Here is a 20,319-nt window from a genome sequence, read left to right as displayed (position 1 = left end):
CAGAAGACCAGAAACTAGGCAGACAAGTTAGCAGAACAAGATAATGAAGTACTATTAAGGCAGATACTTTAATCTAGACAGATAATTCATAGGAACCAAAAAGGCAATAGCTGACTTTCATTTTGAAGCATGCTTTTGATAAAAGGTGATGATTTTCATAAGCTTCCCATTAAACCAAACGCCAGTCTCAAGTTTTGGTTTTTATAATACTTGTTGGTATTAATAGAAGTAGAAAATAATGACAGTCTAGCAGGAATAGAGAAGGTGCCCACAGCATATAAGGCCACATTCTAAATACTACTGGGAATATATATTCCTTTGCTTTTTAATTTTTTTTGCCTGGTTGGATTTAAAAATTCATATTTCTGAAGTTTGTCTGAGACAGAAGTTAAAGATTTTTTAACAGTTCACAAAATCAATAATTCTTTCTTAATTATATATTTTATTATTTCATCCCAGAAAGGAGCCACATTCTTAAAAGATAACTCTCAGAAAACCATATGAGTGGCTTTCAAATTTGTATTTATCCGTCGGCCATTCTTCAAATCATTCAGCTGTCATTCGACATAATATTTATTACTCATCTGCTATGTGCTGGGCATATTTTAGAATAAAAAAGCCGGGAATAAGGGAGGAAATTGTATGTAACAGATTAACAAAATACCTTATAATAAATGTGTAATTGATATGGAGGAGTATACCTAAACCACCTTGCTATTTTTTTTCTATTTGACCTATTCATTCCCTTTCTTTTTCCTGTATTCTTTTAGAGTGTGTAATTTTTATGATGACATTTTATGTTTTATTGACTGTTAAACTATGCTTTTTGTTTTGTTTTTAGTGTTTGCTTAAGCATTTACAGATTATATTTTAACATGCCACAGTCTACTTTCTAATAATATTTTTTTTCACTTGACATATTGGATAAGAACCTACAATGAATGGTGTACTTCCATTTCCTTTTATTCTCTTTTGTGCTAGTTTTGTCATATATTTATTACTGCCTATGTTATAAACTCCATACGACACTGATAATATTTTTGCTTTAAACAGTTACCTGTTAAAAGTTTTAAAAAATAAGAAAAAGCTTGTTTTACACATACCACATATTGACCATTCCCAGTACTTTGATTCTTTGTGTAGATCTACTTTTCCATCTGATATTTTTCCTTCTTTTTGAGTAGTTCCCTTTAAGTTAATTTCTTGTAGTGATGGTCATTTGATAACCTCCTTAAGGTTTTGTATTTTGTCAGATCTATTTTATATTTGTCTTTGCTTTTTATTGAAAGTTTTATTGGGGTATAATTTGCATCCATACATTTACCACTTTTAAGAATACAATTCAATGATTTTTAGTGTATTTAAAGGGCTGTGCAACCACCCCCACATTCTAACTTTAGAATGTTTCCATCACCCTGAAAAGAAACTTCATTTTTATTTGCGGTCATTCCCACCCTGTCTTAGGCAATCACTTATCTACTTTTTGTCTCTAGATTTGAATTTACTGGATGTTTTGTATAAGTAGAATCATACAGCATGTGGTCTTTTGTATGTGACTTCTTTCACTTAGCATAATGTTTCTGAGGTTCATTCATGTTGTACTGTGTATCAGTACGTCCTCATTTTTTATTATAAAAAAGTATTACGTTGTAATACCCCTTTTTGTTTATAATGTATCAGTTGCTGTCTGGCATTTGTGTTGTTTCCACCCTTTGCCTACTATGAATTGTGCTACTATTAATATTTGGATACCATTCTTTTTGTGGATAGATGTTTTCACTTTGGGGGAAATACCTAATTGTCTTACCTAGGTTGGTAAAATTCTGGATGTATACCTTGGAGTGAAATTGAAATTGCTGGGTTATATAGTAAATTTATGTTTAACATTTTAAGAAATTGCCAGACTTTTTCAAGGTGCCTGCACCATTTTACAGTCCCAATAGCAATATAGGGTTCTCCAATTTATCCACAGCCTTCCAACCCTTATTATCAGTCTTTCTGATTATAGCCATTCTAGAGGATGTGAACTGGTATGTCATTGTGGTTTTGATTTGTACTTTCCTAATGACTAGTGATGTTGAACATCTTTTAGTGTGCTTACTGGCTGTTAGCATATCTTTTTTTGGAGGTAAATATATCGATTCAAATATTTTGTCCTTTCTTATTGAGTTTTAGGAGTTCTTTATGGATTATAGATGAGTCCCTTATAAGATCTATAATTTGCAAATGTTTTCTGTCTGTCTAGATCATGTCTTTTTATTTGCTTGATAGTGTCTTTTGAAACACAAAAAGTTTACATTTCTTTTTATTATTTTTTCTTTTGATGTCCTGTCTAAAAATTGTTGCTTAACCAAAAGTCATGAAGATTTACCCTTATGTTTTCTTCTAAGAAGTTTTGTAGTTTCAGTTCTTACACATAGGTCCATGATTTATTTTTCATTAATTTTTGCATATGGCGTAAGGCAAGGGTTCAAATTAGTCCTTTTGCATGTAGATAACTAATTGTTTTAGAATGATTTGTTGAAAACACCCTCTTTTCCCCATTGAACTGTCTTGCACCTTATAAGAAGTATGTGTTGTGTATAATGTGAAGGTTTACTTTACTCCTGGGCTTGTCTGTCTGTCTGTCTGTCTATCTATCTATCTATCTATCTATCTATCTATCTATCTATCTATCTATCTATCTATCTTCTTATGCCAGTACCACATTATCTTGATTAGTGTAGCTTTAGAGTGAGCTTTAAGATTAAGATGTGTTCATACCCCAAACTACTTGTGTTATTTTAGATATTCTGTTTTAGATATTCTGTTTCCTTTGCATTTTCATATGAATTTTAGGTTTGCCTTGTCAATTTCTGCCAAAAAAGCCTCCTGGGAGTTTGATAGAAATTGCCTTAAAATTTCTGTCTAAAAGAAGTCAATTAGATTTATTGCCTTAGATTTATAAGATGTAACATTTGCCGTCTTAACAAGAAGACATCTTAACAAAGTCTTCTGATTCATGAACATGGAATGTCTCTTCCTTTATTTGCATATTCTTTAATTTGTTTGTTTTAACTTTTATTTTAAGTTCAGAGGTACAAGTGCAGGTTTGTTACATAGGTAAACTTGTGTCATGGGGGTTTGTCGTATAGATTATTTCATCACCCAGGTATTAAGCCAAGTACCCATTGCTTGTTTTTCCTGATCCTCTCCCTCTGCTCACCCTCCACCTTCTGAAAGGCCCCAGTTTGTGTTGTTCCCCTCCCTGTGTCCATGTGTTCTCATCATTTAGCTTCTACTTATAAATGAGAACATGCAGTATTTGGTTTTCTGTTCTTGCATTTGTTTGCTAAGGATAATGGCCTCCAGCTCCATCCATGTCCCTGCAAAGGACATGATCTCATTCTTTTTTATGGTTGCATAGTATTCCATGGTGTATATGTACCACATTTTCTTTATCCAGTCTACCATTGATGGACATTTATGTGGTTTACATGTTTTTGCTATTGTGACTAGTTCTGCAGTGAACATATGCATACAAGTGTCTTTGTAATAGAATGATTTCTATTCCTTCAGGTATATACTCAGTAATGGGATTGCTGGGTTGAATGGTATTTCTGTCTTTAGGTCTTTGAGGAGTCACCACACTGTATTCTACAATGGCTCAACTAATTTACACTCCCATGAACAGTGTATAAGTTTTCCTTTTTCTCCAAAACCTCACCAGTGCCTGTTTTTTTTTTTTTTTTTTTTTTTTTTTTTTTTTTTTTACTTTTTAGTAATAGCCATTCTGACTGGTGTGAGATCCTATCTCGTTGTAGTTTTGGTTTACATTTCTGTAATGATCAGTGATGTTGAACTTTTTGTCATATGATTGTTGGCCACATGTATGTCTTCTTTTGAGAAGTGTCTGTTCATGTCCTTTGCCCACTTTTTAATTTTTTTTTTTTTATTTAAGTGCCTCATGGATGCTGGATACTAGACCTTTGTTAGATGCAGAGTTTGCAAAATTTTTCTCCCATTCTGTAGGTTGTCTTTTTACTCTGTTGATAGTTTCTTTTGCTGCACAGAAGCTCTTCAGTTTAATTAGATTCCATTTGCCATTTTTTGCTTTTGTTGCAATTGCTTTTGGTGTCTTTGTCATGAAATATTTGCCCGTTCCTATGTCCAGAATGATATTACCTAGGTTGTGTTCTATGGTTTTTATAGTTTTGAGTTTTATATTTAAGTTTTTAATCCATCTTGAGTTAACTTTTGTATATGATATAAGGGAGGGATCTAGTTTCAATCTTCTGCATATGGCTACAGCAACATTTATTTAACAGGGCGTCCTTTCCCCCGTCTTTTTTTTTTTTTTCAGCTTTGTTGAAGATCAGATGGTTGTAGGGGGTGTGACCTTATTTCTGGGCTCTTTATTCTGTTCCGTTGGTCTATGTGTTTGTTTTTATACTAGTACCATGCTGTTTTGGTTATTGTAGCCTTGTAGTAGAGTTTGAAGTCAGGTAGCGTGATGCTTCCAGCTTTTTTCTTTTTGCTTAGGATTGCCTTGGTTATTTGGGCTCTCTTTTTGTTCCAAATGAATTTTAGATTAGTTTTTTTCTAGTTTCGTGAAGAATGTAATTGGTTGTTTGATAGAGATAGCATTGAATCTATAAATTGCTTTAGGCAGTATGTATGCCAGATAAGTTTTTATTAGTTACTAGACTAATTGTGCGTTGTACGCTATTGAGTACTGAAAATTCTTTTGTTCCTATAAATATTCCTGAGCTTGTTTCTTTTTTTTTCATGATACTGTTAAGTTACTTGGAAGTAGCTTGATCTTTTCAAACATTGCCATTAGGCTTGGTTAGTTAGAAACAGAGAAGCCTTTAAACTAGGCCTCATTTTCCTTATTCCTGAGGCAATAAATTTCTGAGTAGTCTAGCCAATGTCCTGTGATTTGCAGGGTTTTCCACTGGACTGACGGGAACATTAGTATTCCTGGCGCTGCTTGAGTCCTGAGGATTATGATAATTCCTTTGCTTCCTTTGCTCTGTACAAGTGATTTCTTCTATGCCCCATCTCCACCCCAATTCAAGTAGTTTCTTCATATACCAGTATTAAGCATTACGGAGCTGAAGACTGGAGAGATCCTTTGCATATCTCTCTCTCTGTGCATCTCTCTCCTCTTTGGTATCTGCTTTGTTAAACCTGGGCCTGTCTGGACTCCCAGCTTCATCTCTTCAACTCAAGAAGAGCATCAAATTCTGTCTGGATTTCCTTTTCTTGTACTACAGGCACAGCAACTGGGGCACTCAGAGAGCTCAGTTTGTTTTTTGCATTCAGGGATTACTGTTATGCATTCCTTTATGTCAAATGTCCAAAAACCATTGTTTCATATATTTTGTCCAGGTGTTATGTATTAATAGTTTCATGCAGTAGGGTAAATTGGGTCACTGTTACTTCATAATGGCTGGAAGTGGAAGTGGAGCTTATATTTTTCTAGGAAGAAACAGATAGTAAATAAAAAAATGAGTAATGCAAATTCAGATTTGGGTTGTTTAGAGAGTGTTCAGAGAATACCTCTCTGAGGACTGACTTTCAGCTTGAGACCTGAGTGGTGAGAAGTAGCAAGCCATTCAAAGATCTGGAGGCAGAGGAATCTGGCATAGGGTAAAAATCTGGCATGCGTTAATTGCTTTATTTCCCAGAGGATCTACAACTTGGCTTGTCACAATGTAGCTTGTATACCAGCAGTATTGCCATTACCAGAGGTCTTTTGAGAAGTACAGATTCTCAGATCCCATTTCACACCTACTAAACTAGAATCTACATTTAACAAGATTCCCAAGTGGCTCATAGGCACAGAGCACTGGTTTTGTTTATTTTTTATTTTTTGGGGAGAATAAATTGAGAAAGGTTTAGTGTTTTATCTTTGTGCAGAGTTATCACACTAAATAAGTATTTGAGGAATATGAAAAGAATAACTATTTGTTGAGAATAAAAAGCTTCCAGAATGAAAAACAAGTAATAAGTATTTATTGAGAATAAAAAGCTTCCAGGTCAAGTATGATGTGTACTGCCAATCCTTTATTAGAAAATTACATTGAATAGAAACTTAATCAGTTTTGTAAGATTAGCCCATTTGCTAGATAATGTAGTTCTTCAAACTCCAAACCCATCAGTTGTCAAGTCTTTGCAATATGTTTTATAAATATTCCAGAACTATCAAGATGCCCATACTACAGAATTTTTTTCATAGGGTAATAGTTAATGAAGGGGGATTGGCTTTGGAATCAGAATTGTTTGCTGGTCATTTTGACCGGGGGTTGGGGGGGGGGCAAGACACTTAAGTTCTTTGAGTTTCGGTTTTCCTATAAAAATGTAATCAGCATGTTTCTAGACCTTTCCAGTCTGTGGCAATAAAATGAAGTGACACTTTCCTTTAATGCCTCTGTTAGGCAGGATTCTTCTGATTGTAAGAGATGGATATCCAGTTTCCATTAGCTTAGGAAAAAGGATTATTGGCTTTGGTGATCAAACCACAGGAAGTGCTGGACTGTGTCTAGATCTCAGCAATAATTATTATTTGTCACTTATTACATTTCTTCTCAGTTATTTTCTGTGATTTAGATTCATTGTCCCTCAGGGATTTTTCTTCTAGTGAGAGACATGGTCTCCACCTGCTCTAAAACTTAAAATTTCCTCCATTAGAGAGGTTGGGAGACTATCTGTCTCATATCAAGTGGAAGAATGCAGGGAAAGAGCACTGATACTGATTGGTACACATGGGATCAGATGCCCATCCCTGACCCAATAAGTCTGGCTGAATGAAAGGTTAGGTGTGACATTTTCTAGAAGGAAAGGACTGATCTTCATGATTGGCAAAACAATACATTTTAAGTATGAGATCCAAAATATGACTACAAATTTTCGTCCCATAGATAGGTTAGTTAAGTTTTTTTTTTTTTTTTTTTTTAATTTATTTATTATTATTATACTTTAAGTTGTAGGGTACATGTGCATAACATGCAGGTTTGTTACATATGTATACTTGTGCCATGTTGCGAAGTTTTTTTCTACTAGTTTCCTTCACCGAGTTAATGTGTGAGACTACCAAAGGAATTTTAATATGTTCCATTAATCTGTCTTATTGGCTCTTTATGAACCCTACCAGCTGTCCATACTCTCAATCATTGTTATTCCAGGGATGTAGTGATGAATAAAGACAGTCTCATAATTCTCCAAGCTATGTTTCCTCATATTAATTTGCTCCCATGTGGCATTACGTGTCAGGGAAAGCTCAGTTCCCGCCAAAGAAAATCTATAGGAATCCCAGACCCAGAGTCCTAAGTCCTCAACTATTATTTCAAAGAAACTCCTTTTCATGCCCACTCCAAAGCCTGCCCCATGATGGCTGACAGAATTCTTTCAGAGGAATTCTCATCCACACCCACAGGTATGGTTGAATCTCCATTACTCAGACAAGAAGATGGAAATACTGAATATTATACTTCTAAAAGTCTGTGTTATTTATTCATAAATAACACTATGTGGTTAACATGAATGAATATGTAGCACATCTTTCTCTTGTTCTAGCAGGGCACAGTCAGGCTAAAGATGAATTCAGTTTACATTGTTTAAACATTACACATCTGAATCTTCAACACTAACATTCATATTTATCGTGACTTCACAGATTTCCTCATGATGATTCTCTCAAAATATGTCTTATTCTTAAGAACAGCAACTGATGGAATCCCCCGTGCTAGTTTTATAAAATGAACAAGGCCAAATTAAGTTTTTCTTCACCAGGCATATCAATGAGGTCAGTAATAATATCTTCTTTGGATAAACAAAATAGATACCATATGGGTAGTCTTTAAAGTGTTCTATATTTGCGGTATGAATAAATTGTGGTGGTTATTTATTATAGAAGCAATTTATCAGATGAGACTCTTGAGTATGCCTGTGATTTATCATCTATTATAGTTCCATAGAGTTAAGGTGGCATTCACTCATTTATTCATTTAACTGATTTTGCATGCTTTCATTCACTTATTGAGAAATTTTATTGAATTCCTATTATGCATTCAGCAGCATGATAGACCCTGGGAAAACAGGGAACAAGACAGATTTAGTCTATACAATCATAGAACATAGATGGTAGTGGAATCTTTTGAATGAAGTCCCAAATCACTATCTGTTTTCCCTCTTGGTGGAAAAACACACCTAAAAAATCTTCCATGCTTTCATGAAGAGAGCTGCATTGTTGTTATCCCTGATGTCCTGACCTGACTCTGGGAATTATACTTGGTTTACCATAATGGTTCGTTCATTCATTCAGCTGAATGGCATTCTTTGCTTCCTGTCTCCAGCAGATCTATGTCTACTGGACCACAGGAATTAAAATTTCATGATGAGAGAACTGATACCATGATACAGTTTAAAAATATTTGTGTCCTTCTTATGTAACCAGGCATTTTTAATAAAGGAAATAACTCTTATTTATTGCTGATTATACTACTAAACTCTTTTCCCAGTGGATGTTCTAGTGGGAAAAAAAAGATTTGCTGCTAAAAATGATTTGCTGCTAATTTTGTACTTGTTCTTGAAGTATTTTGAGACATTATTGTTATACTGTTGTAATTTGACTTGAACTAGTCCAATAGCAATTGTTATATTAACTTGCTATTCACAGGGAAGTAAAAAGAAACACAAATAGGATATGGTGAAACAACCTGAGAAAACAAGATAATCTACATATTTTCATTTTACTTGTGTAGATTGCAAAGTAAACAATAACTATTTTCTCTTTCTGAGCCCATTTCTCCCTCTGCCTCCTGCCCTAATTCTTTCTTTGTTCCTCTTTTCCAATCTTCTGGAGTACAGTTGTTGATACTCCAATTTCTCTCATCCTATTGTCTCTTAAATTGTCCTCTCTCACTCTGTTGAACAGCTCTTGTGAAAGTCCCCAACAACTTTTTTGTTTCTACATATAAGTTCTCAGTACTCATCTGTCTCAGGCAATGGAAATGCCATCCTTCAACTTTCTCAGGCCAAAAACCTTGGCATCATCCTTGATTTCTGGTTTTCTGACCCCAGAGTCAAGTGGAGCAGTGACATCTTGGGGTATGATAGCTGCTCACTTGTTAACTCAGCTGTTCCTCATTTTTCCCATATTATTCTTTGTCTCTTTTGCTGAATATTGCATTATATTTTTTGAGGGCTAGTATCCCTATCTTTGTGATCACCCCTGCTTTAGGCCTTAAAAGTATTGAATTTCTTGAGAAAGCTCTGTTGTTCTCTCTTAATATCTTTAAAGTGGAAAGGAAATATTACCAAGAGAAGCCCCTTTTGACAATTTAAGTGAATGAGGACCTTAAAGCTAAGAAGCAGACTATTAGATTAGAATGTAGGAGAATCCTGACTGAGATTGCGGCAAGCGGTGCCATCAGACAGATGCCAAAGGACAAGGACTCCTTCCAAACCCACTTTTTGTCACATTTTTTTTTTTCTGGAGCTAACCTGCCAGTGAGTCCCAATAGCTCTTCAACAGGAGCCAAAATTGTACATGAAGATAGAAATCATGAATAGCTCCTCATAATATGTGGATGATATTTGTATCAGCAAAGAAGTGTTTTAGTACATATGGAGCCCTATTGAGTCTTGCTCTAAAGGATATGGTAGTTTTCTAGGAAAATTGAAATAGACGATTGTACATTAACACAGATTTATACAAATAAAAACCATAAGAATAGATTGTAAGAATACTTATAAAGGATTTGGACGTTTGATTTATTGGAAAAAATATTTGTAGACTTACAAACTGTGACCCAACAATGGTTGAAACAAAAATTTAGGATAATTAGTGCATCAATACAAAGTCAGAAATCCTTTTAATGTTGGTGTTTCCATTCATTGTGTTATTCTAACTCTATATAACCTCTTAAAGAAACACCATCCATACTTAGAATTTCTCCTGGTCCCAAATCCATATTTCTAACTCTTTTCTGACAATCTGCATTTGGACATTCTCTAGCCTCCTCAAACTCAATTAAACAATGTTAATAGCCACAGTTTGTTGAGGGATTACCATTTTTTCTAGGCAGTATTCTAAATGCTTTATTTGATTAGTTGATTTAACCCTCAGAACAATTCTAAGTTGGTTCTTTTATTACCTTAGTTTTATAGATAAAGAAACAGTCTTCAGGAGTCATTTAATATCCTTGTGACTTGCCCAAGGTCACATGGATATTAAGTGACATTTCTGAGTGCAAAGCCTATATTCACAACCACTGTGATTACTTTCAAAATACTATTCTTCAGGTGTTCTCTCAAATTGCTTCTTTTACTGTTTTTTATTTGTGTGTATTGTTTAACAGTACCACTATCCATCAAGCCAGAATCCTAGACATATTTCTCTTCCTCATTCACTGCATCTGAATAGTCAGCAGTTCACATCTATTTTTCCTCTTATATCTCTTGGGACCATTTCCTTTTATCCATCATCACTACAGCTTCATAGCTCAGGCTCTTATCCTCTTTTATTAGCTTACTAACTAGTCTCCCTGCCACCAACCTTGCCCCAACATTTTTCATGTTATAACTTAAGTGATCTTTCTAACTGTTTAAGATCTTTAAAGAGCTTCTCTATCACCTATAAAATAAAGCCAATCTCCTGAGTATGGCAAATATGGAATTTTGTAATCTGGTCCTTGCCTCATGTTCATCCTTCTTTCCTGCTACATCCTTTGATATATCCAGCGTTTCAGTTATAGAAAACTTTTTATAGTTCTTGAACATGCTATTCTTCCTTTCTGGAATACTTCTATTCTTCCCTATAATCCATTTTACACCTTTATTACAGTAGTTATCATATGAACTATTAAATAAATGTTTGTCTTTCTCCACTTCCAAATACTATCTTTTACATTAAGTCAGAATTTATTGGAATTGTGTGAATTGTTATATCTGAAGGAGAGACAGTGGCAGACTTGGAGAAAGCAATGTTCTGTCTTATTTGGCCAAAGAAAGACTTAAACCACCTGGCTCAGGAGATTACCATTGTAGGATTTCTCACCCTGACACAGTAGTTATCAGCCCAATTATTTTCTGTCAAGAAATGGAATCCCATGCATCTTCCTCAGTGTTTTCTGAATGAACTGGAAGAAGCCTAAATATAAAGCAGCATTGGCATAAATCATTCTTGATAGAAATATTTTATTTTTGGCTTGACAAGTTTCATTCTTTTAAAACTGGCCATAGTAACAACACTGAGTTTGGATCTGGTGCTCTTATTCTTCTTTGTGGTAATTAGAATTGGAGCAAATATTTCACTGGCAACCTTTACAAGTTAGAGATCAGTTATAACATGATGCAGAAAGTAAGTGCCTTGGAGGCAGATAGCCTGGGTTGGGATTTCTGCTGCTTATAGCTGTATGAAGTTCAGCAAGTTATTTAACTTCACTCAGCTTTAGTTTCTTCATATATAAATGGAGGTAAAATGCATACTTCTCAGGGTGATACGAATGGTAAATTAAATAATTATATAAAAGATTTGGCACATACCTGACATGTAATAAACACTAAGTAAATGGTCGGTTTCATTTTTAAACAGCGGATGGCACATTGTCCTAATAATCCTAATATAGTGCTACATGTTGTCTTCTAAATAATTATAAATATTTAAGCCAAGTGTGTGTGTTTTTCTTTTAAGAGTTGTAGTTAGAGTAATGGAAAGTATGTATATCAAATTTGGAATAGGTGATGCATAGGCACTTCTATCAGAATATCCTTTGAAAAATACAGAATCCTTATCCTCACCCCAATTTACTAGCTTAGGATCTTTGGATATGGAACCTAGGAATCAAAAATTTTCAGAAGCATCTGAGATTATTCTGAAGCACCTCAGGTTATTCTGACAAACTCTTTTGTATGTTTTAAAGTTGACCTCAGATATGATGTCCATTGGGAAGTCTTCTCTAATATCCCCTATAAAATAAAGCCAATCTCCTGAGTACGGCAAATATGGAATTTTGTAATCTGGTCCTTGCCCTCATGTTCATCCTTCTTTCCTGCCACATCCTTTGATATATCCAGTGTTTCAGTTATAGACAACTTTTTATAGTTCTTGAACATGCTATTCTTCCTTTCTAGAATACTTTTATTCTTTCCTATAATCCATTTTATACCTTTATACCTCCACCCCAGTCTGGAACAGGTGCCCCTTCTATTTCTGTAATATACCTGTCATATTGTCCTTGGACATGTCTGATTGTTTGTCTCCCTTCCAGACTGTCAGATCTCTGGGGCAGTGACTTTGCCTTTCTAGTGCTTTGCATAGTATTTAGCCCATAGAGGGTATTCAGTAAATATCTATTAAATGAATAAACAAGTTTTGTGCATCTTTCTGGATGTATGATGTTATGTTTCTGAAAAGTATCATTTAATTCAAACACATATCAAAATTAATTTTCTCACAAAAATAAAAGCAAATTTCAGTTATTTTGTTTTTTACTATTTTATTAATATTGAATTAAGATAATATTTTAAAAATCTTAATGAAGTTTCCCCCATACATTTATTTAAGTGCCTTGTTTTCTTCATTTAATCATTGGCATTTCATATTTCAGGATGGATAATGCAGCAGACAATCTGGCTTTAAGTTTCAGAAGTCTTAATCTAGTTGGACACAGGTTCCAAATAATAGCATTGTGAGAAAAGATGAAGAGCCAGGCTGTCCGTATCAAAAGATTCTCCAGAATGGAAGAGAGGAAGAATTGGAAGTAGTAAGAACTTCATCTGTCAATGTGTAACCTTAAGAAAAGGCTGTGTGCTTTTTCCACTAACTGAGCCCTGGTTTGGGTTTCGGAAGAGAGAAAATAACAGGTAATTCAGTTAGGTTTATAGAATTTTAAAGAAGAGACAACTTGTGTCCCATTCCCAGTTAGAGGATTTGAAAGTTTCCCTCATTCCTGAAGCAGGCTGGGAGAAGTAGGATAGACATATTCATATAGTAATAAAGGATCAAATCTAAGAAGTTATTTGGATATTACATTTTTCTAGTAAGAAGTTCCATTTCATATGTGCAACATAATTCCATTGCTTTAAATGTGATGGAAATAATAAATATAAAAGAATATCATTCTCCACTCCCAGAACTGGTAAAAGAAGTCTATAATGAAACATGCTGAAATGTTAACAGTGACTATCTCTGGTTGGTGGGATTATGAATGACTGTCATTTTCATCTTTATACTGCTCTGAATTTTGAAAAATTTCCATAATAAAAGGGCTTTTTCACTTTGGTTTGCCATTACTCATCCTTTAGTTTATGTTTCATCTCCCTGATTTACAAACTCATTAGTTGGGCATTATGTCCCTATTTGATACTCCTTTATATTTTGGACAGCTCATTGTCTTATCTCCACAGTACACTGAAATAATCACCTGTTTCAGATTCTAGAGAGTCGGGGATCCTATCTTACTTATCTTTGTACCATCACAGAGTAAAAAATCTGTGCTTAATCTTTGTTAAATCAACTAATAAAAAAGGTCTACATAAGATTATTTTATGCTTTGCCCAAGGTACAGTTTCAGATAAGATTTTCTCTCTATTAGGAAAAAAGTCCTTTACATAAATAATACGTAAACACATGTGAATTGTGGTACAATCTGAAAATTACAGCAAAATGAAAAAAAATTCAGATTCTTAGGTAATATAAGACCATGTAAAATGCATCTGAACACTCTTTGTTCACTAATAGTTCGGTTGCTTATGATGAAGGTGAGAAATTGCTATAGGTACATTTTGATTTTTTTCTTATATTTTTCCCATATGACATTTGCCATCTTTCTTTGACAGGCAGAGTGCAAAGTCAATAATAAACACAAATATTTTTCTTGTTTGTCATCATTTGAGAATGTACACTAAAATTTACACATAGAACACTGTGAATAATGCTTATTTTAGTATAATTTTTCATAACTTGGGATAGAAAAGGACACATTAAGGATTGGTTACAAGATTAACTCTGTAAGTGTGATATTGATTATTTTCAAGTTAGGAATAGAAATGACACATTGTGGACCATTTAACAAAGACAGTGATAATTAGGCTTAAAGGCTGATAATTGGAGAAGTAATAAGTTGAGGCATGCATATATTTCTTGTTTATATAACAAGCAAAGGAAAATTAGATCTTTCCATAAAAACAAGTCCCCTAAGGATTTTAAATCTCTGTAGTAAAGGTGAGAAAAATGCTATTAAAAGTTAGTCATTTTGTTTTCTGGCCTACCTGTGATTTTTGCAGAATTTTTAAAAATTTAAATAGCACCTTGCTGAATGATGTGATCTTTGTTCTCTTCTAAATTATCTCTTGAGTCCAGGGGCTATGTCTTATTATTTGTTTCTGTATAGTTGCTAGCACATGGTAGGTACTCAAATTTTTATTGAATTGAGTTAAATTAAATTAAGATGCTGCCATCTAGAACTAGAGAGTAGGCCTTCTATGAGTTTCCCTGTAGGAGGAAATTGGGACAAAAAGTGAAAATCAGGTCTTTGTTCCAATCTTCAGAAGTAGAAAAACCAGTCATGAACTAAGAGAAGTGGGACATTAGCCCAATGTTGGAATGGGGTCCCTAATTACTTATTTTATATATTCCTTTTCATAGTTGATGACCAGAGTCACTATCAGGTTGGAGTCCAAGAACATCTGTAAAAACGTAGTGTCATTTGACACCTTTAAATTTTAGTATTATATAAAGAAGTTCCTTATGATATGCCAGGTTTTAGAATGGGCATTCTTACCCTTTTTCTTAATGGTTAAGTGCCATCATTTTTAAGCTGTCAAGAAAGCGTTTTTGGTATTTCTTGAGTTGGTCAAATTCAACAAAATGCTTTTATATTAATATACAGTTGACCCTTGAATAACAGAGGTTTGAGCTGCATGGGTCCACTTATATGTAGATTTTCTTCTACCTCTGCCACCCCTGAGATAGCAAGACCAATCTTCCTCTTCCTTCTCTTCCTCAGCCTACTCAAAGTGAAGACGAGGATGATGATCCACTTTCACTTAATGAACAGTAAGTATATTTTCTCTTCTTTATGATTTGCTTAACACTTTCTTTCTTCTAGCTTACTTTATTGTAAGTATATAAAACATATAACATAGAAAATATCTGTTAATTGACTTTCTGTTATTATTAAGGCTTCTGGTCAACAGTATTGTAGTTAAGTTTTGGGGTAGTCAAAAGTTATTATGCAGATTTTCAAATGCTCAGAGGCTTGGTGCCTCTAACCCCTACATCACTAAGAGTTTTAATACAAACTTCAGTCAACTGTATTTGGCAAGAGTCAACTGTATTTGACAAATCTTCAAAATAATGCTTTAAGTTGTTGAGAACATTTGTATAGGTCTCAAGGGATAAGAGATACAAAGGAATGAAACATAAATAAATGACATAAATAGTGCAGTGATGCATTTTCATATGTGAAAAATAGTAATTTTTTGAAATGTTATTCTTGAACTGGTAAATTACCACTAACATAGTATTACTGTTCAGACTATATTTCTGAACCCATTGCAACCTAAAATTTAGTTATTTTATGTTAAAAAGGGCCAAAGCAAAGAACTTTCAGATCTAAGCGAGAAACTCAATACCACCAGGACTGAAAGTGTTTTCTTGAAATACCAGTGTTGGCAATACCTTTAGAATCCAGTGTTTTCTTCCAATACAATCAATAGTAGATGGTCTTTTCTCTAAGACAAACATTATGTTAATGTGCATATCTTAACACCAGGGGCTTAAAATAGCACAAGGGGGTAGGAACTGAAAGTACATGGAATCCACACTGACTTGCATACTTAAGGGATTAGTAAAATTTGAGGTCAGCAAGAGTCCCAAGATACAGGAAAGATCAAGGAAGGAAGCACACCATGGTGGCTGTATTCCTTTCCTACTGGTCACAACATGGGCAGCTGGACAGGAAGGTGGCTCTTCTGTTTAGTGCTTTCTGTTATTCCTCTGTCTGTATGGTTGGCTTGTGGCCGATCCCTACTTTTATTTCATTCTTCAGAGAGAAAAATTCCACTTTAATATTGCTGTGTATGACAGCAAGTAGCATAGTACCTCACACATAGTAGGACTGACTGAGTGAAAATCAGACTATTGTCTTATTCTAGTAGGATGTCTGGAACATTTAGTTCCTTGGACAAATTCAGTCTTGCATTACTTTAATGTGATGATTGAAATCATTGCTGTCAAATTGTACTAATAGAATCTCATTGGATTTCTAAATAGGAGCAGGCTAAACAGGAACCTATTTTTATCATCTCGGATCCAAGGAAACTTTACTGTAGTAGAAAGAGCTCCAGACTGGAAGAAATATAATATTTACCTGGGAATATCTTTCAAAAAGTATATCCTCACCTATTTCTTCTCCTCATCCCCACCAAGGACATAGAAGAATCTCCAAGGCAGATAATATGTAGTTGAGAAAAAGTTGTTCATGCAATTTGTATTTCCTGTTCCCATCTGTTTCTCTTCACTTTCTGAGTTTGAAAATCAATGGAGAAGTTGAGCTGTAAAATTCTATGATTTTGTTAGGAAAAATTTCACTACCTACTCATTGTTTTCCTCCTAGGAGTTATTAGTTTTATACATATCTTCTTCATTGGGACTTATTTAGTATGTGGATGCATTCTCTCAGGTCATGGGCATTAATTCTAATATATTCTATTAGATAGGCAGCAGATTAAATGAGGATCATTTTCTCTTTCTCCACTTTGTTGTGCTAGGCTGGTAGTTGACATCTTGGATCAGATAACTTTAGATCCATAGGCTTTCTTGATCTTTAGAAGTAGACTGTCTGCTGTTGCAACCCTGGCTAAGTCCTATTATATTGGCAGAAATAGTAGCTCTGTCATATCGTAAGCACTCAAGCAATGGTTGTTCCAGCAAAGTACCTTTGTCGTTTAATTATACACATTTAGGAAAATATTGATAAAAAGTAATTTTAAATACAATATTACTTTTATTTTGACTTTTGGAATTAAGGGCCAGACTTTTTCTTAGTTATATTTAAATTAATTTTGAAGAAATATAAGTGGGACAACATAGGCTTCTCAATGGGATAGAAACAATCTTTCTGAAGTGAAGTTACTATTTTTACTCTAACAAATTGTTTGTGATTGTTGATTATGGTCACTTGAATGGGAAGGTAGCTTTTATTCATCAGTCTGTGGTAGAAAATAAAATTGACCCCCATATCAGTAAATTCCCAGTCAGATATCTTGTTATGTAAACCCTTGGTATCAACTCAGTATGCTATGCACAAAGTAGCCACTTAAATATATTAATCATTAGGGTTTTAAAAATAATTGTTTTCTTATAAAAATATTAGAAGCTTGTTTTAAAGAATTGTATTGAGAAGGAAAGCAGATAAAAGTTATCCATAATTCCACTTGCAATGAGCATTATGGGAAATTTTGGTGTATTGCTTAAAATTTATTCATTTCTGCTTATTAAAGGTTTTAGAATCTGGTAAAATTTTTCTTATTTAAGGTAAACTACGTTAATAGTTTTTAGTCAACCTCTTTCAATCCCCGAAAGTTCTTTATTACTCTTCATTTGTAACCTCCATACATTTAGTCTGGAGTTCAGTGATATATGGGCTTCATTACTTAAAATACTCTAGATCTATAATCACTTTTAGGAAATATGTGTAGTCACTTGATGATCCTCACAAACTACTTCTTCCTACGAAAGAGCGTATCTTTTCTTCTGTGGATTATTTAAATAATCCCCTACCCCTATTTTGTTTAAATTTTTAGGCAAAGGGATATATGCTTGGGCTGTTCTTTTCAGATTCATTGTCTTTTCAAAGTGCTTTAGTATCTTAATCATTCCTGCTATCAAAATATTTTCTTTCTCTGTCATTTTTGTTGGGAAATCATAGAAAAACAGATACTTTATTTTTAATAATGTGTGACTTACCTAAGTTTTTCACTTTTAAAATGCTGAAAATATCTGTCCAATCCTTATTGAGTCAACAGTGACTTAAATGCTTGATTTTGTTGTCGTTGGTGGTGAATACTTCAGCCTCAATAAGACTTGCTAATATTAAGGTCATCTTATCGGTTTTAAAAGCCCCCAGGTACTCAGAGCAGAACACCTAGTAAACCTTATTGACATCATCTTGCTTGAATTATGTCTCCTATGGGGTTCTGAGAATGAAGTGAGTTACTTCAAAGTGTCAAAATCAGACTGATTTGGTTGGAGGCCAACTTGGACTAGTATATATGAAAAGTGAGCATCTTAGGTGAGATTCTTAATGCCCATTAGACTTGTAGCATTGTCTGCTGTATTTTATGCTAGTAGCCAGGTGTGGGCAGAGATATAGGGCTTGGGGGATCTCTCTTACCGGCCCAGGGATCCAAGGCATTCAGTGCAAAACCTGGCCAGCAGCCCGAGTGAGTAGGAGCCATGTGACTCTGGTGAGTTGGAGTGTGCAATTGCCTCCTGCTTCAGAGCTACCTGATCCGAATACTAAGCAGAGCGAGTGCCGGGCTGAGTGTAAGACACTGAAGACACTGCAGAGCAAGGTGCTTATTCCAGAGGCGTTACAAAACATGGAGATTAAAGACCAGGGAGCCCAAATGGAGCCGCTGCTGCCTACGGTAAGAGACAACCTGCTATCACATAGATTAACCGTGTTTGCTGCAAAACCTGTTAGGCAAGTGGTCTGCTAGCTAGGTGAAGTGAGTGTACTTTTGGGGTGGTGGATAGCTCCTACGACATATGGACAGGGGTCTCCTCCCATCTTGGGAGACTGAAATGCATAAAGCAAAGCACACGATTCTCCCCCCCTTCTCAATATGGATGCACTACGGTGATGAAATGTCTCATGTTTGCTGCTGTTTGAAGAAATGGCTAGGTTTTAGCAGCAGGGGCAGTTATGTGTCTCTCTGCCTGCCTGTTACTGCTTATCTCTCTGTTTCTCAGACTGTGTACTGGTTTAAGCCCTTGCAAAGAAGCCCCCTTTTATCATGTTTAATCCCTGTCCAATTTCCTCCCCCTGCCTCATCCCCAGGCAGTGAGGTGAGGGAATCTGCTGCTGTTGCAGCTCTAAAGATTTAGTCTCCACAGAAACCAGGGGAAAGAACAGGACGATCGTGTATATGTGTGTGTGTGTGTGTGTGTGTGTGTGTGTGCGCGCGCGCGCGTGTGCGTGTGTGTGTGTTCAGTCTCTTTCTCAAAGGGAAATGTATAATGGTTTTTATACAAAGAAGGTATGCATTTTTGGGGGACAGACACACAATTCAGATTTGAATATCAGAAAGGTTTCTGAACTGTCATTTGGTAATAGCCTATCTGTTTATCTCTGGGTTCTTAAGCTGTTTCCCTAAATTTAATTTTTGAATAAGTGATTGATTTGCTTATCCTCTCCACAATCTCTCTGTCTGGCTCGCAGACTTTGGAGATCTTCAGGCAACATCTTTTTGAGTCTGGAGCAGCTGCTGTTGCTGTGTTTAAGGAAAAAAGAAAAAAAAACCAAAACAGTATTTTCTTGATGCAACAGAGATGACAGTCATAGCTTCCAGCCATCTATCAGTGCTACCACAGCAGAAATCCCCTCCCTGCACCAAAGCAGACGGAGGGGCTGTTTCTCAGCTCCCTGTTACTACGGTTGGTGACCCACCTTGCACGGAAGGGACCGGCGGTGAGCTGTCCATTTCCGAGTCCATTCCTAGGTTTTCAACAAAATGCTTCCGTAGGAGGAGTGGGCAAATTCTGGGCCACTGTATTTTCAGGGCCTTACCTCTCCTGCCGGGCTCACATGCTGCAAAAAGATTCCAGTTTGCATCCCCGGAATCAGCTGTGGCGACTGAGCATGCCCAGTTCTCCTGCGGACGCCAGGTTTGAGCAGGGAGGGAGCAGAGTGATGGGAAGAATGCAAGGAGTTACCACAAGAATAGAGTCTCAGTAGAGGACAGGGGCAGCGTGGGGGTAGGGGGCCGGGAGAAAGGGAACGGGAGAAAGAAGTTTGTCAATTATCCTGCCTGCCTAAAAATAGAGATATTTCTTTGTGGCATCAAAGTGGAGTTATAAAAAAAAGTGTAAAAGATTTGTCCATCTTCCCAAACTTGAACAAATACATAAATTAGGATTCTGTTAGTATTCAGAATAAATAGTGTTAAGAATATCAGGGAACTCTTGTTCCCTGGATGAGACAGGAACTATACACAGGAATCGTGGTATGGGAGTTAGGGAAGGTTTAGGGAAACCCCAACTCTTTTTTTTTTTGGCTGGCAGTGGGGGTGGGGTGGGGTGTTGAAACCTGTCCTAGAAAAGCA

At 35.4% G+C, this 20,319-nt stretch overlaps 1 protein-coding gene across 10 annotated transcripts in view; it reads left to right on the top strand.

Annotated features, from left to right (window-relative positions):
- SLC4A10 (solute carrier family 4 member 10) overlaps positions 1-20,319 on the top strand; it is a 474,235-nt gene that overhangs the window by 65,077 nt on the left and 388,839 nt on the right. For 6 of the 10 annotated variants that reach the window (XM_050752258.1, XM_050752259.1, XM_050752257.1 and 3 more), the window contains 3 exons: positions 7,661-7,789; positions 12,597-12,852; positions 14,997-15,046. Coding sequence is in view for 4 of the 10 variants with exons in the window: in XM_050752252.1 (XP_050608209.1) it covers positions 18,595-18,642 (48 nt within the window). In the remaining 6 variants the exon portion in view is untranslated. Of the gene's footprint in view, positions 1-7,660; positions 7,790-12,596; positions 12,853-14,996; positions 15,047-18,414; positions 18,643-20,319 lie in introns of those variants that run through there. The other 4 variants (XM_050752252.1, XM_050752250.1, XM_050752251.1 and 1 more) reach the window with 1 other exon arrangement.

Source organism: Macaca thibetana, chromosome 12 (assembly GCF_024542745.1).
Source record: "Macaca thibetana thibetana isolate TM-01 chromosome 12, ASM2454274v1, whole genome shotgun sequence".
Lineage (NCBI taxonomy): Eukaryota > Metazoa > Chordata > Mammalia > Primates > Cercopithecidae > Macaca > Macaca thibetana.
The sequence above is the reverse complement of the archived record's forward strand: the minus strand, read 5'-3'. Positions and strand labels throughout refer to the sequence as shown.